Source organism: Rhea pennata, chromosome 4 (genome assembly GCF_028389875.1).
Source record: "Rhea pennata isolate bPtePen1 chromosome 4, bPtePen1.pri, whole genome shotgun sequence".
Taxonomy (NCBI): Eukaryota; Metazoa; Chordata; class Aves; order Rheiformes; family Rheidae; genus Rhea; species Rhea pennata.
In genome coordinates this window covers 74,535,179-74,560,577 of record NC_084666.1, presented here as the reverse complement: position 1 = coordinate 74,560,577, position 25,399 = coordinate 74,535,179, and the positions used below count along the sequence as shown (strand labels likewise).

At 43.5% G+C, this 25,399-nt stretch overlaps 1 protein-coding gene across 5 annotated transcripts in view; it reads right to left on the bottom strand.

The window, feature by feature from the left end:
* Window positions 1-25,399, bottom strand: part of AFF1 (ALF transcription elongation factor 1) — a 116,708-nt gene that overhangs the window by 49,843 nt on the left and 41,466 nt on the right. For all 5 annotated transcript variants that reach the window (XM_062574329.1, XM_062574325.1, XM_062574328.1 and 2 more), the window contains exons 2-3: window positions 21,304-21,424; window positions 19,832-20,743 (exon numbers count right to left, since the gene is read on the bottom strand). In XM_062574329.1, coding sequence (XP_062430313.1) covers window positions 19,832-20,743; window positions 21,304-21,424 — 1,033 coding nt within the window. The remainder of the gene's footprint in view (window positions 1-19,831; window positions 20,744-21,303; window positions 21,425-25,399) is intronic.

The following is a 25,399-nucleotide window of genomic DNA, read 5'->3' as shown; positions in this document are numbered from 1 at the left end:
TATTTCAAGGCCCCGGCGGGCCCCGTTCCTCAGCCCACGGCTGGCATTTCGGCAGCTCTCCCAGGGAAGGGTTAACCAGCACGCTCAACCCCTCTGCTCCCGCTGCCCTCCTCTCCAAGGCAGTGCTCGCCTGAACTTCCTCCGGCGAGGCTGCAGCCGCACCGGCGCTGCAAACGCTCTCGCTTCTGCTAGGACTCTGTCCAGGCCCACCCGAACGCGGCAGCGCCGCTGCTGCTGCTTGCCCTGGCCCTCCTCACAGGTCGGAAAGCAAATCAAACCATTTCCACGAGCAACTTCTGCTCTTGCTTTCTTCAGCTGACACCGAAGGATCCTGGCAATTTAAGCATTTTACATCAAAATGCTCAGTAAACAATGGCAGTACTGTAGCGTTCATGCGTGGCTGCCTGGAGGAAATAAAACATTCTTTAAAGATTTTACACGCTTTTCTAACTCTGAGATGGATTATTTTGCTCAATCTAAAAATAAATGCAAGGACCTCATTCTTGTGTTCAAACAGCATAAGAAAAAAAATCTCTATTTTGTCTTCTTTTGTCTGAAAGCGCAAAGGCTTTTTGTGTTCTGGGCAAATGTGTTGTCAATACATTTTAATAAAGGATTCTTCAAAAATCCCAAGTTGATGAAAGTAATTGCTGTGTCCCTTGTTAGCCTTCAAACAACAACAATAATATAGCAGAAATCCCAACAAACTAAGAAAGTATATGCATCACAACCAGCACTGGACAACGCAGACTGCAATTCCAGTCCAGGCTCTTTATTTCATCTCTAAGTTGCTCTAGGTGAAGAACCTGGGCAAAAAAAACACCTCCCCAGCTGCTGTGGACAACAGGTCCCTCCTCGCAAAAGCAGAAAAAAAAAAAAAAAAAAAAAAAAAAAAAAAAAAAAGAATCTCAGTAATAAAAAAAAGTCTGCATTGCAACTCCTATCTCTATATTACTTCATAATAATCTAATTTTAACACCTTGCTCCTGGTAACATTTCTTATCTTTTTAAATAAGCCACTGTCCTCTCAAGTGCTTTCCAAGAAATAATTTTTAATACTGCTTAATGTACATCTAGAAGTATCATGCTGCTAGCAGGCCAAGCTGGTGTCCCCTTGTTGCCTTCACCACCAGTACACACTGTCTTTCAATGCAAGTGCTGAAGGTATGACAACCTAAGAACAAAAGCAAGGATTTCAAGTATTTTTTTCTTTATTTCCAAAACCACTTCATTGCAATTTATGCTATTAGAAACACTTTTTACCATATTTTGAGTAGACTGACTCATAGCCAACTCCAGAAAAAAAGTTGGTCGCTGCAACTGATACAGATAAAGCTGTGCAAGTTCAGAGCTAAACACAAATCATGTCAAAAAGTCTTTTTGCTCATATCTGTCAGACAAATAAATAAGCTAGACTTGCACAACTGTTCTGCTGGTATAACTACATTTATGTGGGAGTTTTTGCTGACACAAAATAGTCACAGAAAGGTGGGAAAGCAGCAGGGCAGAGGGTAATCACAGCTTTGATACTACTCTTTTAGGGGGGGAGGCGGCGGGAGGAAAGAACAGCACAAACTTCAAGATGGTCCTAGTTAACGTGCTTTCTAAAGAAAGCAGCATGAAATGAAGTATTATAGTGCATCAACTGGTTATATGCAAAATGCAATACACAACCATCAGTAAGAATGGTCTGTCAAGATTAATACATATATACACACCTAAGTGATGTACCAATCGCAAAAAAGTTGTATTAGACTCAAGAGGTATCTTAACTGAATAAACAGGAGTTAGGAAAGTTCGGACATTCAAACGATGGGCTATGTATTTCAAAGGTTCCAAATTTCTTTTAACCATTTAAGAGCCTACATTTTGTTCAAAGTCAGCAGAAATTAGCCTCTTAAAAGCAAATACCATTTTGAAAACAAAATCTGTTCATTTAGACCCAAGCCAACGCCAGCAACTTTTTAATTACTTTCTAAAATAATCTGTCCGTTAAGATACTTTTAAACATTAATACCAGTGAGTACAAAGGATGCACTTAGATTCTCAGATCAAGTCCTTTAAAAATAAGAAACCTAGAAATACCGTTCAAAACATACTCACGCTTCCCAAACGTTCGTTCACCCTTTCCCACCCCACTCTTCCACCACTCCCGCATGTGTTACGGCCACTCAGTGCCAGCATCACAGAATCCTAGGTATTCATATAAGAAATAATTTCAAGTTACACAGGCGCTATAATCTCTGAGCTGGCGGACTTTTCATTTCAACCATAGTTTTGGCACTGATATCGTTTCCTTAGATGGCTGCAGTTAGCGAGCATGATTATATTACAGCTAGTATGTTTTATTAATAACATTGATCTGGACAAACTATATATAATAACAGAATCATGATGTAGGAAAACAGTTAAAAGGAAGTAATATTCAAACATGCTCATATAAATATAGAGCATATCAAAGGGTCAACTTTAATCATTATTTTATGAGTGAAATGGTTCTCATTTCTTTTGAATTGGGAAAGGGAAATTTATTCAGAAACCATCACTACAGGGAAATTCAAGCACATAGTTCCTTTCTTCCCAAATCCTCTGATGTGAGCTTGGAAAATGTTTTGATAGTAAATTCTGATCTTCATTTAAGCTCAGTGGAAACATAAGAAAACAGTAACTACATTTGCTAAGACCCTCAAGGAAATCAGTGGTGAGAGGTGTCCTGTGGTTCTCATGAACACCTCAGATAATTATCTTTAACTGCTGCTGCCTCTCAGAAGTTGCTTCCCTTTCCAAACACCACTTTCCCTTTAGAAAACAAGCAGAGTTAAATTTACGATGGCAGTGGTGACGCTTGGTGCACTTCCCCTTAACGATTCAATAAGCTTAAGGCTCCAAGGCACAGGCTGTAACACAGTAAAGCACTGTTTTAACACTCAATGGAACAGCTTTTCTTAATTGACACCTTTTTTTTTATTTCTTTTGACTGGTGATATATAACTAGATCTCACCGCATTGCCACAACTGTGGATAAAAATTTGGAAAACAAAGGAATTTTCAAAGAGGTTGGAGGTACAAATAGCTCACCACCTGCGAGCAAGCCGATGACGCGCAGTGGCTCTGCATGGGACCGACGCAAACCCTTTAAGGGCAGCACGAAGGCATCGCTGGTGAAAACAGCCTGCCAACAGACAAGGCGGGCGGGAGAGAACGCAACAGAGATGCTTCCTAATGCCTCCCATGGGCCCAAGGACACAAATCCCAGAGGAAAAAGAAGGATAAAGTGTGTGTGCTGAGGGGACCCAAGTTTTAACTCTCTCTTCATAAAGCAAAATTCTTAACTGAGAAAGAGCCTAGGTTCTATTTTTAAGCCTTAACGGAAATTTAAGAAATATTCTTAAATGCTTCCCACCCAGGGAACTTAACCTGTGGGAAAAAAATAGCAGGATATCCTTTTGCTTGTAAAGGCAACTTTCCCCATTGTTGTATAGTTGACCCAAATGCAAACAGAGTATTTCTATATTTTATGTTTTGGGGGTGGGGGGGAATTGCCTCGTGATTATTATTAAGTCACGTATACATAGATGAAAGCAATTTTCCCAGAGATGGATTAGATAAATCTCTTAGAAAAATACTTAGTTGTGCCATAGACGACTCCAAGCCGTTGCAAGTCGTGTCCACCAGTCACCTGGTCACAAGTTTCAGTATATAATTAAACTTCCCTTTACAAAACTCTCTATTAGGGTTAAAGTAGCTTAATTTTAACTTTCAGCTACAGAATTGGTGTCAAAGGCTGGCAAAGCCTGCTGCCAGGAGGTTATTATTACTACTTAACTAAACACTTGGACAGGCGCATTCCTCCTGCCTTCAGGGAGCAGCTTGGCCTGTTCAGGTTAAACCCCACTGCGCACACGGTCTGTTTGCCAGGTTGGTACGTAGCCTTCTGGAGCCTGCTTTGCTCGTGCTGTGTCTGGAGCAACCAGTTTAAAATGGGTATTTTAAGCCTGTACTTAAAAGACACTCGCCTTTGTTATAAATCAAAGCGTAAGCTTCCTTAAAACACATTTTTGCCCTCTAAACTGAGCCTTATAGACCGCATACGAGGTCCTCCTCAGAGCTGATGTTCATGAGCCGCGCTGCCTGCCTCCGCAGCTCGGTCACCGGTAAAGATCGTTCCAGCACTCCCTCCCGCGCTTCGCGCAGGGGGCACCACTCGAACCCCCGCCGCTCCCGTCAGGGGCTGCACTCGACGACTTTGCCTCAACAGGCCTGAGCTCCAGCGCCCAGCACAGCTGCGCCAGGAGCACGGTCTGGCGGTGCCAAAACACATTCAAGCAGCACAGCTCGTTGCAAAGGAACTGTCCGTTCACAGCTCCATTTGGAAATTTAGATAGGCTCAAGCTCTACAGAGCTGCCAGGTACAATTTTGATCTGCAGCTAAATGAAGTAGGAGGCTCTGCGCTTACGTACCCAGCCTGCCCCGAGCAGTGATCCGTAAGTCAGGTATATCAGCAGGACTAGAGCCATCAGCCATCAGGCTCACGTAGGCGTCGGAGAACAAAACGATGCTGCGTGGAGGGTACACTCTGCCTTTGTTTCCTTGTCTATCTGATCTGGAGGGAAGCAGCGGCTTTTTTGCTCTTTTAAAATACTGTCCGCATGCCTCGCAATTAACACCCCACCAAGGGGAGATGGTTACGGTACGAATTACCTGGGCATCAGCCAACCTCTGCCTAACAAAAAGCTTTTTGTGTCCGTTCCTCTGAAACGGCTCTGGCAGCCAGAACACTGGAGGAGACTTAATTGCTTGCGACTCCAGCCTACCACACTGATTTCCATGTTTTCTACATTACCATGCCACTGCATATAGCTTCCTTCGCATATAATTGCTAACATGTCAGTGATATTCGTAACAAAACTTCTCAGGCACTGGTGGCAAAATAGTCAACCAATTCATCTGAAAGCAGCCATGGATATGAGGAGATAGGCTAGCAATCTGCAGTCATACAAGGGTCAGGCTCAACTCCTTCGTATACTATAATTCCTTCTTTAAGTCCTTTCAGGCAAAAGCATCTGCATCAGGTTGGTTTCAGATGCAGCCCCCAACCAACCTCATGCAAGTCGCACAACGAGCGCTTCCCTGCGCGGGTAGTGCAAAAGGCTGTGGGCTGTAGGGCTCCGAGGAGACGTGTAGGAAAGGGTAGGACATGCCCAAGGGATTACTGCTGCCATAGCGAGCAGGAAGATAAATACCACGCTGCTTCTCTTCTTGCTTTGATTGTGGAAACTCATCCAGCATCAGTGTGGTAACATTAACGCTGCGTTAGCGGAGAGGGAAAGGAAGGGAGTGGACCCGGCTCTGCAGTACAGCAAACCGAGGAGGCAAGGGAAGCGCTCGTGTCCTCAGCACCGATGAAGCACGCGTCACATTCCTTCCGCGTTTCCTCCCCAGGACGAACGCAGCAGAGCTCACAGCACACGAGCTCCGAGATGCAGCGGAGTGCCTGCGGTACAACGCCTGCTTCAAGGGAAAACATTCAGGCTGAAACATCGCCCCCTTCACCTTTAGCAGAGAGATGCCACCCGACCAAGGCGGCTTGTACACTTCAATCATCTCTCTGCTCTGAACAGCAAGGAGCTGACAGGCTGACTGCTAAAGCAAGCCAAGTATTCCTTTGAAAAGGAGGAGAAGGCTGGCAGGATCCAAATTTAACTTGACTTTGTTTCCTGTTACAGGAACTCACCCTCCATCATCCAGAATCTGTAACATTCTTCAGAAACCACGGCCACTCAAGAGGCGCAAAAGGCACATTGTAAAAAACCAAGTTCTTGCGCAACGGAAAAAAACACTGGTCCTGAAGTAGCAAGCAATTTGAACTACAAGCTTTAGCAAATGGACTGAAAAAATACATATCATAGTGTTAACGAAGAATCCTTCCACACATTGTTTATTTTACAATAGACTGAAAACATGCAGTCAACATGCCTGTGTTCTCACCGTAAGAGAAACAGAAAGTACTTAAAAATTGTGAGGAAGTGCTCACTTAAAATTTTTTGCATTTCTGCGGGCTTCATCTCTAAACTTAAGGAATTCCTGCCTTTTGGGCATGTTTTCTATATCAAATTCAATGGTGCATCAAAACAAATATTTGAATTTAGGCTCTGATGAAAAAAGAAAAAGTTCTCATACAAAGATGGCTAATGAAGAGTTTTAATTTTCTTAATGTTTTTCAAGACAAGGAAGAAAGTAAGCACTGCTAAGTTCTCACAATTCATTCTAAATTCAAGAAGTGCAAGAGGAAAAGACAGATCTTCTGAAAGCTAAGTAATCAGAGCTTTAGAAAGACAGAATGTTCAACAGTATTTTCCTTCTGACTTAATCAAGGTTAATAAACAAGCCAAGATGTTTCTAACTGCCAGAGAAGCTACGCCATGCAGCAGTACTTTAAACATAAGCACAGAATTTTAGAAGTAGCATTTTCCTCAAAATCATTCACATCGGAAACAGTCATATATTTGTACACATAAAAAGAACTACAAATATGGGGCTCTAATAATGAAAGACTAGGTCTTTTGCTTAGAAAATGGGCTCAAGCAATTAAAGTCAGGTACTTTGCCTGGAACAGGTTATAATTCTGCATAGAAGACAAATGACCAGAACGATGTAGTGCGGGATTCCAAGTTACGCAGCACCATCATTTATAACCCTTTACTACACAACAAGTCCTTTGAATATTTTACATACCAGTTATATCAAGCACTTATAACAAACACACATACATGAAAAATGCTTTAAATATTAAACTCAGTTCATGTTATAAGTATCCCTCCATTTGTTTTTAAATGCTTTTTTTAAAAAACAAAACAAAACAAAACAGTGATTCAACTACACCATCACAGCTGCCAGTGGAAAACTGAGTGATCAATGAGGGCTTTACCATCTGGGAAACACTTTGATTTTTGGCAACTCAAGGATTTTGCAGTTAAAAACAGACCCTAACTTCTCTCATTGCATCAGTTCTGAGAGAAGACAAAAGCTGCCCTAAATCTAGGCATCCTGATTCCCCATTTCATTTCCCTTACTTTCTATCGTTCCACCCTACAAGGATGGAGAAGTCCATCTTCCTATTAAAATGACTAAATCCAAATTATTTAATAATACTTGCAATAACGAGTTACCTCTCGGTTTAAGAGTTAACATCCATTTTTGACAAAAGGCTCAAACGTGCATTTCTCCCAGAGAAATTCATTTCTGAGAATTTTTTTTAATCAATCCATCTCTATCAGATGGAAGCTCTTCTCTACAACCTCAAAAACAAAATAATCATTTCCTAATAAAGTGAAAACTGACATTCTTCAACAGTAAGAAAACGCAACATCAATGCAAGTTCTCCTTTCAGGTCTGTACCTCTGATTTTGTGGTTCAGCTCCTAACCTGAGATTCAAGGAACGGTGCCAGCAATCCTCAGTTCTGTTTCAGATCCTCATGTGATCTTAGGAAATTCCTCCACGCCTTTACCGACCATCTGTAAGAATGGTCGTATGTATTTTCCATAGTTTTTGTCTTACCTATGCGACTGGCTAACTTCTCGTGGACTTTGTCTTATTACGTCGTTATAGGATCTCTGGCACACCAAAAAGCATCTGGCCTCGGTCTGCATTAGCTGACACTGCTGTCACCCCACTATTTCTGTGCTGGCTTGTGTGGCAGCTGAAACAACTAAGTTACCAATCACACCTGGAGGCCTGTTTCAAGGAAAGAAAAATAGGGAGTGTGAGCAAGAGCCGTATTTCTAGCTTCAAGCCCTGGTAACCGAGTGCCGGGAAGTGCACCAGTGACAGGCACCATTTATCTTCAAAGCGCACATCTGTGTAAGCCGCCCACCCTGGAACGGCCATTAGTGGCCGCGAGGGCCCCCACGCTTAGGTGAAGCTTCACTATTTACTAACACTGCAGCTGACAAACAGGTTAAAAACTAGTCCGTGGGGCCAGGGCTACTGATCCAGCTTTCTTCCGCGGCCGCGGCAAACCCCGCAGTTGTTCCCTCCTCCTCTGAGGCAGAAAAAGCTCGTGCTTAAGGAGAGGTAGAAAGGCCAAACTTTCTCTAGCTGTGAGAAACCAGACTCTGGGAAGGCAGGTTGTTTTATTAGACCAAGATAGCTGCGAGGCTGGGAGGGGGCTCAGAGCGCCTGGGCTGCCCGCGGACTCTCCCTTCCCAGGCTCTGCGAGCAGTCCGCGGGCTGGGAAGCTCACCGGGGCCTCCCGCGCCGAGCCGAGCGTCTGCCAGCCGCCATGCTCCGTGCCAGGACGCGCTGCCAAGACCGTGCCTCGTAGTATTTGCTACACCTGACCGCATGCAAAAAGAGCACCTCAATATCTCCTGGAGATTAGGATGGATTTTACCAGTTTCACAAGGAAGTGAAACACTGCTAACGCCAGTTTAGAAAACAAAGTTAACGTGCAGAAGAAAAAAAGATTGAAAAGCTCCCTTTTCCAGCAGGGAGTTACAATACCTTACCACTAAAACCAATTAAAGGCCAACTTATTGACCAAATAAGAAATATTCCTCATTATTCTAATAAAAACTGGCAGCTCAAAGCTTGCAAGGGAGGGAGGATATTGAAGACAACTCTCAGAGCAACATCATTAGCCACCGGTGAAAGTGAAACCCAACACCCGAAACAGAGGAACTTCACAGCCGAGCAAATCGAGGGGCACGACCCGATCGAGAGCAGACAGGCTCAGCTGAACGTTACGGCAGGGCACGGGTACCGGCAGGGCACGGGTACCGCTCGCTTCCTGCGCGTCGTTCCCCGAAGGAACGTCCTGGTGGGCCGAGCAGCAGAGGCCGTGCAGCGTGGCAGCCACGGGCCGGGCTTTGCTCAGCCCCTCCGCTGAGGGCGAGCTCCCACGGCACGGTGCGGCATGCTGTGCCGAAAGCCGCCTCGCCGCTCGGGCCCTTCCTGGCCAAGCACGAGCAGCGCCTTGCAGCAAGGCCTGGAAGGGCGCTGCTTATCCGGGGTCTTTCTCCGTGACCTCCCACCACCTTAAGCCCTACAAGACGGCTCAAGTTCTCTGATACGGGACTATCCGAGCTGCCCGCTGAACTTCCTCATCATCAAAGTAGCAGGAAAACTTGTTTTCTCTCTTCTCCCCTTAATTCCTGGAACATGCTCACCAAAAACCATAAACTAATGAATACTTTATGGAAGCAGCTTATTGCTACCATATCCACATGAAGCATTAGCACTGCAATTTTAACAGATTAAAAGTAGTAAAAGCTGTTATTGCCAGACGTGCTGCAGTGCCCAACACTGGGTTGACTGGGAAGAAGTGTGAAGCATCCTGAGGCTGCAAAACGCCATTTAAACTGAGGTGACCTGGCACCTGGTGAAAACCCCAGGAAGAAAGAACTGAAAGGTGAACCTCGTTAACTACTTCCCTTCGTCCGCGACACGAGGAAGCGGAGCAGTCGGAGGGCCAAAGCCCCAGATATGCAGAAGAGCATTATGAAAGGAGAACATCAGTGCGACGCCCAAGGTAGGAAGAGGAATCCTTGTTGGTTTTTTCCTGAAAATCCATCCCTTGAGCAAGATACCACACGTAGAGTACCAGAATAACTGGGAGGCTGGAAATCGGGCAGCTACAGCTGGGCGGCAGCATCTCCCGGGGAGCTGGGGGCCCCGAGAGACCCCCAACCCGCCCTGCGCCCAGCGAGGGCTGCTGGCGCGGGCAGGGACGCCACCCTGCACAGGCATTTTAAGACTCTCCTTTACTGGCTCTTTTGTCCTCAGATAACTACAGGAGTTAACTTGATTGAAGCGAAGCAGCCTGCAATTACCCGACTACCGAAGCTCCCCGCCAGGGCCCGTCCTTCCGCGACCTCCTCCCGGCCGGGGAGCCAGCCGGCGCCTCCTCCCGCTCCCGGCACCACCTCCGACCGCTCGGCGAGAGGCGGCTCACTGCCGGCGCCCGGTCCTGGGGGGCGCTTACCTCCGTGAACATGTCTTACCGCCTTCCGACATGGCAAGAGCGGCTTCCTGCTTTCGTGCATCCCCCCGCCGGCCCTCCTCAGCGTCGGCGGGCTTAGCCGCCCCCGTGCCGGCGGCTGCCCCCGGCCGCCCCGCCAGGCAGGAACTTTTAATCTCTTCCCTCACGCGGCGCCGCAAGGAGCTGCGAGCGCTCCCAGGCATAACTCCCTTGGCTCCTCTCCTAAAAACGCTCTCTCAAGTGCACCGTTGCTTAGCAATATTTGCCTTGCCCCTGTACGTTCGCGATTGGCAACATCTGTCCCTCCGGCAGTTGCGCCTCGTGCAAAAACAAAAACAAAAACAACAAAAAAAAAAAAACCTGCGGAGAGTTTTAAAACGTACAAACAGGTTGGCCAAAGATTTTTTGTCAGAGCTGCTCTGGCATTTTATTACTGTTTAATTTCCAGCCCAGATAAAACATGAGGCTCCTTCCAGAGGAAAGGCACACAAGGGAAAAAAGCCTCTCTCCTCCAGGGGGAATCACCTATTAAATCAAATACACCAAGTAGCTTTTTATGTTTACATAATTATACCTGTATGCTTTGGCTTGATTTAAAAAAAAAAGAAGGGGAAAAAAAAAAAAAAAAAAAAAGGCTTGCAATTCTCCCATGCCTACTGGGATTGGCTTTTACTCCTGCAGGATACCACACACGTCAGGTTAGAGAAAACAAGAGAATCCATAATTTGTTTACATATTTAAAAATGCAGAGCTACAGCCTATATGCAACGCTGACCCTGTAACTGCTAGCTCTAGCAAGCTCCCAGACTCGGTGCGTTTCTGAAGCGCCCCGGGGCGCGCTGAGCAGACTCGATGCCTCCCGGCACGCCTGCAATGCAGTCAGTAAAGCTTGACCAAATGAGGGGAAAAAGAAATAAAATTAACGTGAGAGCAGAGAAAGTACCAAGCGCTTTCATCTCCGAGAGCCCAAAAGGGCCAGGAGACGACTCACTGGAGAGTATCTTTGAGCGCTTGCTATTATAACAAAAAGCAGAGACTCCTACAGTTAACCTTTATCCGACTGCAATTTTTTTTAGCTCACGCTTACCTAAGGATTATGAGAAAGGCTGCGGACCGCGCTGCTTTGGCTGTTCATGTGCAAGTTATTAGGGATGTTTTCTGCAAATGATTTAGCTCCGTTTAGGTCCCGATAGTAGAGTTAGGCATTTTTTTTTACACGACGATTCAGAAAAACAAAATGAAGTTAGTAGGACTAAACGCTATTATAGCAAGTGTGAGCATTAAAATATCATTGTATGTACACGTGAAGAAATTATAAATGTTTTGGTAAAACGATTGTTATAAAATACAGAAAAAATCCTCCTACAAAGAAATAAAATCCATCATCTTACAAAGATGCTGGTGAAGATCCCTAATAACTTGCAAGGATTACAAGCGGTGCTAACCAGTATGCCTTGTAATAAAATACTAGCAGAATCCAACCTCAGCTTTTTCCTAGCAAAACTAGGTGAATAACTTTGTATTATGCCAAGTTTAGCCTCAAAAATAAGCCTCCATTCAGGTATGACAGGCATATATACATGTAATAATGAGTTCCCTTCCAGATTTAGACATTTTACACCACGTTATAAAGCTGAGTGACACAGATTCCATCCTGGTTGTTATTAGATGCTTATAATGGAGGTGTTGAGGCACGGCCAGCTAATACCGTGTTGTGAAAAGCTGACATACGCTTCTGTCAATGGCAAAACATCTTTGGGGGAGTAGCGCTTTCTGCTTCGTGGGCCTCGAGGCTTGGCTAGCACACGGAGGCACCCGAGACGTGCGAGCTGCCCCTTCCCACCCCGCGTCCTTGGCCCTCCTGCTCACACACCAGGCACCTTCAACTGCCCTGTTACACTTGGTCAAGGTGGAAAGGGGCGTAGCAGACAGAAAAGAATAGCATATATATATATATAAAATGCAAGTTAAATGTGGTGTCTGGGGAGAAGCGGGGAGAAGCAGGGGGAAGGGGTGAAGGAATTCCGATTGGCACTTTCCAAGGAGCATGTTTATCCTTTTTTTGCCTGTTTCAGTTTAGTTTAACACAGGGTAAGACACCACAACTTTGACACTCTGCTGAGGCATGAAATTTTCCATAAAGACTTTTGAAAAATGCCCCAACCAAAGTGGTTTGGATTCCAGTGGACTGATGAAGCTAGCAAAGTCCAAGACAGAAAATTTTTTTCCTTCCAATTCTGAAGGAATTCTTAAATAAATTATTAAAAAACAAACAAAAAAACAAAAAACTCAAAAACAAACATACAAAAACCCTTGGGACATCCTTATATTTAAGCATATTCCAGGTCAGAAACAAAGCTACCCCTCAGCTTTTCATGGTAACAAACCTTTCCTGGGTTAAAAGGAAAAAAAGTCTACCGCTAGGCTGTCTAAAATTGAGTGCAACGTGGATTTGCTAAAGGGTGCGAATATTTTGCTTCCAAGACTTGCACTTAAAGTGAAACGAAGCTCCTTATACCTTTTGCCATCAAAGGCCTTAAGACTGCTGGACGATGCAGTCTGGAGACCAGGCAGGGAACCAGCTGAGGCCACCACTGTCACCTCCTCCTCCCCGATAGATGGCTGGGTTCACTCTTGAGAGGGGCAGCGATAAGCCGGCAGCGGCTGAGTTTTGTTTCGGGCTCGTTAACATGCAGGTCGCCTGCCACCTCTCCCCGCCGCAGCGCTTGCTTTGAAGTTGCCTTGCTGGAAGGTTTGGCTGTCAGCTGCTCTCAGCCTTCATCGGGTTGATGCCTTTTTTTTTTATTAGTCATATTGGGCATCAATCATCCGATTAGCAGTCTGAAATGCCTCTCATTGGAAATTGCAACATGTTTTTGCTGCAAACTGTGTTAATTGCCACTTCCTTGAGTTTCATTCGTGGTGATGTGTGCCCACAAGCAGGAAACCCAACTTCTATTTTCATATGCTGCTACTTTTTCATGAATAATTTCCCCCTTGACATTAGCAGGTATTCCTTCTGCTCAGACAACAGCGTTGCATACTAGTGATCAGCACCTGAAGTGCACGTGAGCAGCAACATAAAACAAGCCGAGCTTCACAAAGTTTTCTTGTTTCCCTGCAGACTGCTAACAGGAGTGCTAAGCACAAACCAGTACTATCCACACCAGTTCTGAAAACAGAACCACTTCCACTTAAAAGAAACAGTTAGGAAAACCCCCAGAGAAACAGGAAACCTCTTCCTGATGCTCCCAAACTCAGTAAGTAGTAATTCAACTTCTTTCCAGGAAGCTTACTATCCTAAACCAGCTGCTTTTCAAAACACCAATGCAACTGTGGCACATGGCTGATAGTCAAGTAATGCTATTCCCATTTCCAAAGTAGATTTTTCTTGTATTTTTCTACATCTGCTTCCTTCAGTGCATTTTTGCTTTCTACGAGCACTTATAAAAGCAACCACTCTTTGTTTGCAATGCTACAGGCTTCCTCTGCTTTTAAAAGAAGATTTGTACAGAAAGCTTCATAATCTTTTTAAAAAAAAAAAGAAAGAAAAGAAAAAAAGAAAAAGAAAGAAATAATTGTTCCCATTTTTCATAGACCAGTTTTGAATAAGAATTAAAATTTGTCACTCAACTAAAATTAGAATCTTTGATCCTCAGGAGTAAATATAACTGGATACAGTACATACATTTTGCAGTGGGTGGTTTGAAACTTAGTTTCAAAACCAGAATGCCCTTCAAGACCAAGTAGTTCACTTTGGACCCTGAATTGGGTCCTCCTGCCAAAATTTAACTTTGTCAAGCAGCTCTAGCAGAAGACTTCACCTGCATCCTTGGCTTGGCAAAACAGGTTTTAAGTCATGATGGCAATGTTTAAATCTTCAAAGCAGAAGATTAGATGCTTCTGCAAGAGCCAAAAAAACCTGCAGAGGAAGAAAAATATCTAGCACACAACTCTCAGCATTATGGTTTTATCCTTTTTTGAGTTGTGCCAATTCTGAGCAATCTCCTGGAAAGATGCTATGCAGCTTTGGAAAATTCTTGACTGACCTATCTTTCCTATTATTGCTCTGTGCAGAATCCACAAATCCCCCATCTAACTACCCTTCTCAATCTCCCATTGCGTTTTAGAGCAAAAGGTTCAGAGACCAACTTGGGACAACTGCTCTGTGACAGGGCCCAGAGAGGCACGCTGCAGAGCCAAGCCCGTTCTTCCGTTCAAACCCAAACCTGACAGGAGGACCAGCGAGGACTCGGCCCGCTCTCTCAGAAACGTTGCTCGCTGGCACTCCCTCCTCTCCCTTCTCACGGCAGGCAGATGTGGCCATTTGAAGGGGAAGTTCACCCATCCTGGTTGCACACGGGCTTTCCCAGCGCAACCCTCGAACAGCAGGAACACAAGCTACCCGCTGCTGTTGGGTTCACAGCTGAATGCGGTGCTACAACTTCCTACTTCTTTGCAAGATGAACCTCCTAAAATTTGGTATTTTGCCTAAAAGCCAAGCCCAGATCTGAACCAAGTAAGGAGCGTGAATCTCGAATGTGACAGCAGAAAAATGTCTTGCAGCTGAAAACCAGTAGTTGAACACCAGACCCAAGTGTACCTTCTTCAAGCATTAGAAAGAATAAGACGAACAAAAATACATGTAATTTATGACTTTGGGAATCTGACACGTGAACTTTGAATACCAGCCTTTGGTTAAAGCAAAGTAAGGATACAAGATGTCCTTTTGGCTTTTAAGCCAAACACCTGCTCCTTGCCCTCTATGCCCTTACTTCCAGCTCTTCTAGAGCGTAACAAAAACTGCAGCTTTGTTCCTGGGGCCAAAAGCAAACATTAAAAATCTAGTAGTAACAATCGTAGTTATGTTTCATTTGCTTGTTTTGCAATCACAAACCAACAAAAGGAGAAATTTACACAAGGCTTTTGGTGAAGCAAAGAAACCCTTTTAAATCATATAAAGTGCTTCTGACCATAAAGAGGGCAGCACAGAAGTTAGCACGTTGCTACTTCTCCCTTGGAGCAAGGTAAAATAAAAAAACAGTAAAAGGAAAAAAAAAGGGGGGGGGGGAAATCATTCTCCCTTCTACGTAATAAATGATAAATTACTATAGGATTGGTGGGAAGAAGAGGACAGTAACCTAACGGTAAATATTCTGCATTCATTAGGTAAGACTAAATGGCAGCGCTAAATATATTTTTAAAGATTTTCTTTCTTAAAGGACTCAGAATTAAAACTATAATTTTTTTCCTAATTTACCAGCAACTGTCTGGTCACTCACGCCAGTAAAAGATTCATTTAGCATTGAGAGAAGCTAGTGAAAAATTACTTATGCAGAATGAACTTTTAAATCTATTTCTGTCACCCAAACTTCTTTCTAGGTATTTAGCCATTACTATGTTCCTTGTAACGAACGCGTTTTAACCAGTGGGCTTCACAAAGGTTTACTGAGAAGAACAATCTCAGTTTGAATGCAGAGACTTTTGTGTGTATCCTGCGCTTCAAGGATAAGACAGTTTTATTAGAAAGACTTTACTTGTCCGTTGGGGGCGGGGAGGGGGGGATTTGGAAATCAGTTTGCTTCCCGACTTGTAGGTTCAATGACATCTCATTACAGGAGATAAAAGGAGCTCTTTCCTAACGTTTCTGAAACTCCGACATGAAAAGAAAGCCAAATCTCCACCGAATATCAAGAGCTACGTCTGTTTAGATGCCATGACTCTAATAATTCTTCAGGATTTACAAGCACTGTCTCTCAAACCTGCCTCACCGCTTCTTGGCCCTGCCATAAAGTCAATTCCCTTCAAGGCATCATAGTCTTACTTTATAAACAGAGGTTAATAGAAGGGTCACTGTTGGTGTTGTGGTTCTCCTAAAGAAATGAAAAGAAAGAACGGCTTTAAAAGCATCTTTGTTTAAGGGCTGGAGGAAAAGATAAAACATGGCACATTAAGAGGATAAATGCATCTAACCAAGTTTGCTGTATTTTTAATGTCTTCTCACAGCAAATTTGGAAAGATGCTTTGAGGAGAAGAGGAGGAATTTTGAAAGGGAACACTTTTATTTGAGGGAGAAAGGAAAGAGTTGTTTGGTTTCTGTATGTGAATGCAAAGTGAGTCACTGCACAGTTATCCACTATGGATTAATTCACTCTACAGCGAATCTGCTTGTCTATTCAGACTAGAAGGCTTAACTTGTCAGTGTTGCCAGGAACAGAAGCTGTCAATAACGAATTCACAGCTGCAGGTGACACAAGCCTTAGAAATTCTATTAGCCAAAAAACATGTGGTAGAAGAAAGCACTTTCCTAAACGATGTCAAAGACCACCACAGCAAAAACTGGATTTGGCATGTGGCTGGGTTCAGTGTAATTGGGGTCAAAGAGCACAAACAAAAATCTTAAAACCATACTCCAAACTGCTAGGAGGAAGAGGAGAGAAGAGCAGAGAGCTTCTGCTAGGCTACCCCCCCCCACTGCCATGGCCACAGCAAGGCAGGAGCCTCCCCGCGGCTCCATTTCACCTAAGCCAAAGGTGACGGATAACCTCTTCCCAAAGGTCTCCCCACAATTAGCCTTCCCAAGAGCCTCCCTTTGGGGAAATCTTTCACCTGCGTGCAACACACACCACTGTATTTTTCCTAAAAGCAAACCTCTCCTCCAATCACCTATCACACACTACACATCCACTACACAGAGAGTAAGGTAGGCAATCACGCTCTTCCCTCTCCACCAGTCTCCAGGCTTAAGCAGCGAGAGACCACACTGTTAATCATCAACACCAAACAAAAGTAAACCAAAATGAATGATAATGACCAGCCTGAAACAAGCACGGTAATCTAGAAATCACGTGGTATTTTTTTTTTTTTTACTAGAACTTACAGAGCCATCATCCAAAATGCCTGGGCATAGCAGGTCACCAATCTGAAGATACCTACACCAAATGAGGACCCTTCAGCATACCTGCAACAGGCTTCATCTATCAGCTTTTTAATGGACTAAACAAAGTCAAAACTAGAGTTCTGACTTGTACAGAACCACTTCCTGCAGTAGCTTCAACTCCCTTCTCATTTTGTTCTTACTCTGTCACAGATCCAATAGCATTCCTACACGAGCGTGGGTAATGCTACTTGTGCTGTGGCAGCTGTAGTATTTTTGTGAGCATTTGGATTCAGAGTCACGTGCTCAATGGAAAGTGAGCAAAAAAAAACGTTCCATTTCCTATACAGAACCACAGCTAATGCTGCCCTGTCTAACTTCAGTTTAACACACGCACGAGATGACAGGAAAAGCAAGGGGATGTGAAAGATGAAAATAGAAATGGGATCAGAGTTGAAAGAGAATAGAGAAGTCTCATTTCTGAGAAGTGACTTAAAAAAAAAAAAAACTAAACAACAAGAAATCGGCATTGAAAAAGCTTGTTTTAAAATTGGAACCCCCTTTAGCTTTTAAAAGGGTAACAAAGCAGCTGAGATCCTGTATTGCTGTATTTCTCCAGCCGGAGTAAAATACCTGGTCAACCAAATAATGGAATCCAGACTACACCGTACTTCCTGTTTGAAGGTACAATGTGCAATGTCAAATCTACTTTGAAGCAAATACAGTCTCTCAGCATGAAAGCATTTTCACAACTTCTCAACAAAGTAATTTTTTCCAGTTTCCTGCCATTTTTCGCTAGAAATTGCCTTAAGCTATTTGCAGCTGATCAAAACATCCTACCACCCCCTCTTCCATGAAAACCAGACCACACCCACCCTCTCTCTTACTACAAAGACAAAATACAATTTGGAAAGCATCTCTGTAGCTCTTCTTGCATTGCTGCCTTAGGTCGTCAGCACTGCAGGACCCTACGTCCCATAGGGCACTGGAATATTCTCGGAGCTGAAGGATGAGTATGGTAAAACTCCCAGAGGTATCTGGCAACCAAGAGCTCCAAGGCAGACAATATCAACATGCAGTTCCCCTCAGCAAAGCCAATACGATGGGTTTTATAAAGACATAATGAAAAAAAGTATTTGTTGAACAAAACATGTGCAACAACACGTCTCCTCCTCTAAAACTGCTTTGTCAGTGCAAGCTTCAAGCGTCTTTATCTGCAACACATCTGAGAAATCCAAGACTTCAGTCTCCATAATATATGACAAACCAGACGGGTGGTCTTGTAGTCAGCAAAAACAGATGGAACAGAACAAGGAATCTTGCCATACCACAAAAACAGTTATAAAGGAAGGGAGAAGCATCCTCTGATTAAGAAATTCTTTTAATTATGGCTATCCCTTCCCTTTAAGCTTCCTAATAATTTCATAAATGACGCATCCCAACGACTTCACAGCAGGGTCCAAATGTAGGTGTGATATGCCTCCTGAGATCTTTGGAAAAGACTTCTAAACTGCTCAGATAGCTGCTCTCCTTTCTTTCTCTGAAAAGAAAGCCAGAGCGGACTAATCCAAATCTGCTCAACCATATCAGTCTATACTACATGTTGCATATGATCTCTAAACACCTCAAGTTGTACGGAAAACTATACAAAATCTCTATCTGCATTCTCAAGTTTTCTTCCCTATGGCAAGAGAATCAGGCAAGTAGGACAAGAGCAGCCGTGTTATGTTCTAAACTGCATCTTTTTATCTCTGTTATCCTACATTCAACCTGCTGCAACCAACTGAAACTTCTCCATCTGGAAAAGTGCAATCCATGCAAATGACCAAAAGGGCAGAATGAATGACAAAAGAGCATCTGAAATCTGAAGTCTAATTGCAGGTTTTCTACACCCCAGGGAGTTACTCATTTTAAAAGATGGGACAGATGAAAAAGAAAGTGTTTCTCAAGAAAATAACAACAAATATTAGAAACAGGTTGCTCTAGCACAAGTAGAAATAACGAAGATTAACATGTAATAGATTTTGTTCTCTGGCCCAACTGCCATCTTTTCTCTGCAACCACTGCAGCTTTCCATTGCATGTCTCTTAAGACATTCGTCTCCCTTTCATTTCCTGGCCAGAAAAAGGCATGTTACAGCTAGAATGAAAAAATGCTCGAGCTGACTGGCCAGACTGGTTTCTGCCAATTAGGAAAAAATAAACTACAATAGAGTTCTGCTAATTTTTCTTTTAGTTGAGACAAAGAAAAGGATATTTCCATTACTCTGATGTAAAATTTTACAGAACTTTTAGGATCTTAACTGAGAACTCCACTTTTGCATTAAATTCACTTCAGCTGTAACAATTTGCTCAAAAGGTATGTGATGAAAGGGGAGACAGAATAGTTGCATCTTTCCCTAGGAAGCCAGGATAACCACCTGGCAGAAATCTTCAGGAAATTTTCTGTTCACATTAATACTTTCCTGATCGTCTATAGTGAGATTTTCTAAAGTGACTTAAGTGACTTCTGCGGTGTTCACAGTCACTGTTCCCAGGAGAGACCAGTCACCTGTTCCACCTTTAGGACTGTGGACCTCTCTACTCACCCGCTCTCAGACTGAATACTGACACTCTCAATGTACTAATTCCAGATGCATCATCATTTGACCCTCTCAGAATACTGCTTCTCCTCCTTCACCTTTCAACAGTATTGCATAGGAAAAAACGATAGCAATAGAAGCAGTCTCTCTAGCCATAAAAACTTGCTGCAGCATCACTGGAAAACCCACAGAATCATGACGAGTGTTGCATTTTCATGATGCAAACAGATCTCACGTGGTACAGCAAAAGCCAACCTCGAAATGCAGTTTCTGCACAAGGTAACAAGGTGCCAACAACCATCAGTGCTTCCGGTAACCTCTGTCTTGCAAAAATCTGTTCTCCTACAGCTGAACTTCAACTGCTAGTGACAAGGCCCCCCGTTTCACTCACCTCAATGGGCTCAGAAGGGATTTTCAGTTTGGATAATTTGGCCCTGGCATTCACCTTCAAATCTGACATCTTTTCATAGGATTCTCCGTGGTATTCCTCCGCAAGAGGTTTGAGCTCCGGTGATTCAATTGGTGCCTGGTCTTGGCCATCCATTGGTCTGACATAGGCAGTAGGTTTCTGCTGCATTGCACTGGTTTTTGATGGCAAAGATGGGGGAAAGGTTTGAGAAGAAGGCTGAGTGGTACTAGTCAAGTTAACAGCTGAATTGTCCCGACTTTCATTCTCCTGTGATCCCACCACTAAGTCCTGAGGTGATTTTGTTTGACTGTAGGCCGGCCCATGACTTTTGTTGCTGTTCTGTGATCTGGAATTGATATGCTGGCTGGAATGTAGAGGTGACAGGGGTGCCACTGGAGAAGACAAAGATGACAACAGTGGAGAAAGCTCCAAAAGGGAGGCCTGCAGTTCATCAGTACGATCTTCACCAACAGCACGCCTGTCATTTCTCTTATGGCGAGAAGCTGTATGACTTTCCTGGCCACCACGACTGTGTTCTTGACCTTGGCTTCGACTACTGGATAAGCTGAGAGTTTTGGTGTGCAAACCTGAAGCTGGTTGTGTCCTTGATTGTGTCTTTTGGTAGTGAATGGAGTTGCTTGGAGGGGGAGGAGCTACAGCTGGAGGTCCCATGGGCTGATGGCGGGTTGTGTGCTGGAATGAAGATGGTAAAGAATGGCTGGTCTTTTCAGGGAAGAATGGGCGATCAGGCTTTCCTTGTGGGATCAGAGGAACAACACTTGTTGGTATCCCTATGAGATTCTGATGGGATTTGTTGCTGATGAGCTCCTTGACCTCCTCGTAATTGCCCAGCATGTTCTGAATACGGCTTGACAACTCATCCTCTTTATTAGTCTGAAACAGAAGAACAGAGATGGGGATATTAAAAAAGTATGCAAAAGACGAGCAGATACCCAGCTCAAGAAGAAAGGCCCTTCAGGATCTCATTTTAATAAATCATGCTTCACCGCAACGAGCAAAGTTATGCAAACTCATCTTACTCCTGCAAGCACTCTCTCCAAAGCAAACACAACTACTCTTGTCAGTGCTAATTCTGAACAAAGCTTGCAGTTATGCCTGTAGTCTGCATGGTCACTAGCATCAGACCACTTTGCTTCAACTGTAGCTACAGACAGACAGGTAGCCAAGCCAGTCACAAACATTCTCCTGCAACCTCCCAGAACACAGGAGTCCCCCAAATGAATCTGCCTAACAAAAAGTCAGTACTGTGTAGATTGTACAATCTACTTTAAGCTTTAAAACACATACTCTGATTACTTAAACTTAAGCAGATCAGACGATGCTGTATTTCCATGCATTGTGCTGAATGCTGTTATATTGTACACAGATGCCACAGTTCTCCCATTCAGCTTTTTTTCCTCCTCTCCCTTGACCACAAGGCCCTCTACCATTACCTTGTAAGGTTCTGCAAAGAGGGGAGCATTTTCAGGGAACGTGTCTCTCTCCTGCAGAGCCTCCTGATTCCGCCTCTCTCTTTCTCGAATACGGAGCAAGTTTCTGTCCTCATTGTACAAGCTTTAAGAAAGAGATAATGAAAGGATGGTTATTATTTCACACAAACAGTATAAACAAATACCTATGTTGTGCAGAAACTTCTTTTTCAGACAACAGTGCATGTCCAGCAAGTTAGTGCTTTTGTAATCCCCCGGCTGGTTATAGCTGACAAATGAGTCGTGTAAAGTGCTTGTCAAGCTGCATAGTAATGTAACATACAGCAGACACCTTCACATGTACTCTTTCTGGGTGAATTCTACTTCTGATGCCACACATCAAGAAGAGTGGAAAAGGGGAAACTATCAATCTGTTTAATGGCAAAACACAAGCTCGGAATAAGCCGGCACAGTTAATAATTATGTGAGTTATCAAACTCAATTGCCACGACAGATGTGAAAACTACTGTCTTCATTCTCATCCTGATTTCTACCCTACCAATTTACAAGGGGGTGAAAAGAAAAGAGAAAAAAAAAAAAATAAAAAAAAAAACACCCACTATAACCGCCCAATATTTTAAAGCTGATTTAAAAGGCTGCAGCCTTGCATATGAATCCCTACTTCTGAACCTTGAAAACTGAAATGGAAATTTTGAAAGCTGCTTGCTTAGGAAATCATGTAGTTGCGTTTAAAGCAATCATGCAAGCATATGCAAAGAGAAGGCCTTTGGTAGCTGGAAAACACCAGCCAAAATTGAAACACATATACGCTCCCTCAACTCCATCAGCTGTATGTCAAATTAGCAATAAAGCTGCGTCACACACACAGCAGGCCGACTTAAGGAAAAAAAAGGTCCTGTAAAGCAAAGCTCCTCTGTGAAATACTACTACAAAATGAGGGAATCCATTGCTTTAATATTTATGAACATTTGGGAAGAGAAAGCATGCACAGGCATTCCTCTTCTCTCCTAATTCTCCTCTGCTGTGCAGGCCACCACATACCTACAGTTACTAAAGGCTTCTTGGCCTGTTTAGTTTCTGCAGTGTCCCAGTTTGGAGGGGAAGGGGGGAGAGTCGTGTCTTCCCCCGCGCTGGCATTTTCCCAGATCCCACGCAGACAATCACCTACTGCAAGTTTAATCTCTGCTAATGGAGTGCCAGGGGACTGACTTCGTTACAACAGTTAACCAGGAGATCCGACCACTGCTCAGGGGTTCCTGACTCAGTGATGCTCTTTGATGGCAAAGCATGCAGCAAGAATGTACTTATGTTACTAAGTGAGACTCTGGGGTCGGACTATGCACATTTAAAATAGTTTCCAACTTTGTTAGTGCTGAAGTGCTTCCAAACACAGCAAAAGAAGTTTTCAGTAAGCACTATATACCCCATTTTTGAAAAAGATGCAACCAACCAAAAAAAAAAAAGATAATAAATCATCACTTTATTAAATAAACTCAGTCGTTCGGTTACAAGCAACACATATGAGAATGTTTCCTCTGTGTGTTTGATGTCATCTTGCATGTCAAGAATTTCATATCCGTAAGCAGTTAGCCAGTCACTTTCTCTGTGTGTATCGAGAAAGTTTTCTACAGCTAGATGCAGGAGATAGTAATCGTAGAAGATAAGAAATTACGAGGAATTAGAAGGAAAATTAGAAGAAAAAAATAGAAGAAATCTAGAAATAACTATTACTTGAAATTGTGTGTGTGCAATTTTAAGGAATGTGTTTCAAGTTGACAGCATTTTTTGAACACTTCTGTTTATCTGGAAAATTTTTACTGACTGAAACACCATTTCCCAAACATTCCAGGAAGTAAGAATGATTCTGTAAATATCCCTTATATAACTTTTTTTAAAAAAAACTCTCCTAAGAACAAGTGTGGAAAAGTCCAAAATGACGTTTTTAACCACTAAAATGCCAGCCTTTGGCCTGAAGGAGACCTCTAAAACCTCCCTTTCACAACCCTGCGTCACTACGGCCAAGTGTAAGGAATGCTGAAGCTGGCCACTGAACAAACTTTTTTTGGATGGGCTCTTTGCCCCCCCATCGATCCACAGTCCATTTTCCACATGGCAGCACGAGTGCTCAAGCCATTGCAATGGGGAGGCCGGATGAGGAAAGCTGCTGCCTTTGGTGGCAATCTTGGCTTTTTATCATTTTCCAGACTCCTTGCCCCTACAGCCAGTATCTTCACACTAACAAATCACTTAACTCTTCTGCAAGGAGCTCTTCTGACCTCCGGTTGGTTAATCAAGACTTTCGCTGCGGCCAGGCACTCAGCTCCAACCCCCCGGCTCAGCGTTTTCCTTTTGAAGAAACAGCACCAGCCCTTGCAGCCCTGCTAGCACCAAGCATGCTTTTGAGCCTAACTGTAGTATTCAAGGCAATGTCAAAGGTACGGAAGACTCGACTTCTTGCCCTCCCCTGAATCCCTCCCCACTCCTGATCACAGAACCGGCAAGGAACATGAGACAATTTGAGGTTAATTTTAACTCCCTTCTCCTGGCAATTCCAGGAGACAGGATTTGAGATTACAATCAAACTTGAGGGTGTTTATGCACAACGCATATTCACTTATTTTAGTCACACGCAGTATATTTACTTTTGTTTCATAAAAAAGACAACAGGGAAAGCAAAAGACACACATATTGGATATAATCCCATCTCGATCTGGAGTCAGTTTTCTAAAAAGACTGCTTCACGCTTTCCTTAAGCATTACCTCAGTATATGTACTTGCTTTTGTTTGTTTTCCCCCCAGTACTTATTGAATTACTCACAGTGCTGGCTGGAGTACAGCATATGCAGATATTGTGCTAGCTTTCCCCAAAATAAATTTTGCTAATGCAAACTGCAGATTGTTACGGCACACTTCAGATCTAGGTCTCGAGACAAGCTGCTGAGCTGGCACAGCTCTACGCTGAAGCTTAAGATCTTAAGAAATGAACGCAGTTTAAAATATCCATCTAAACAATACGAAGGAACAAAAGCAGAAGCCAATCCGTCTGTTAAATCTTGTCGCTTCCCAGATAAGCAACTGTCTGTCTGTTTGAAAGAGGGCAGAGAAAGACGTGAAAGACGTAAAAGCCGCGAGGTCCGCCAAAAGTCTCGGAGAACGCTGTCAAGACTGGGAGAGTAACTTCTCTTCCCTGAACAGACCCACTCCCAACCACTGCAACAACCTCAGCTACCTTTTAAAAGAACTCTAACGTCACTGCTACAGCACACCGCATCACTTTGTAATCTGCATTACTACGTATTAAGGCACATCTAATAGCACTTGCAGGCTTGAGATCTTTTAAGGTCCATTGCTGTAGTTGTGGCCATTCCTGCAAAGCACTGAGGACTTCCACAGCAACAGCATCCACAGGCTGTTGGAGCCCAACACCACAAGCAGGGACCAAACACATCATATCCTGTAATGACTTCACTACTTCTTGCTTGTTTAGCCTTTAATAGTAATATCAAATCCAATCCCCTATTCAGCTTCTTCACATTGGCTTTATTATCACGTAGCTAATACAGATCAACTTCCTTAACAAAAAAAAAAAAAAAAAAAAGAAAGAGAGAGAGAAGGAAGAAAGAAAAAGAAAGGAAAACTCAAGCAAAAAAGCAAAAAAAAGCATGAACTACTGCCACATGGCTCACTTAAGGCGTGGGGTCCACACTCTCATCAGCATTCTCCCTTTTTATGGTACATCTATACAGAACCTAACTTGGTATCAATGTTTTTTCTGTGGTTGCTGGGTAAGGGTAGGAGGCTGTAAACTGGTTAGATTGCCACTTTTCTTGGAAAATGTACACCAAAATGCTGCTGTCAAATGTAAACCAAGACTGAAAAACATTAGCGATAATCCACAAATATCTGAATAACAACGTATGTGTGTTTCAGAGATTTGAAGAGCCCTGAGATTATGAATCACTTTATAGTTGGGCTCTGTTGTGAAGCAAACAAGTGGAAATTCTGATAAAGAGAGGAGGTCTCTTGCTGTGCTCAGTTTTTTTAAACTTGGAAGAACAGCAGTATGAGCCAAAGCCCAGTGAAACAGATGAAAACATTC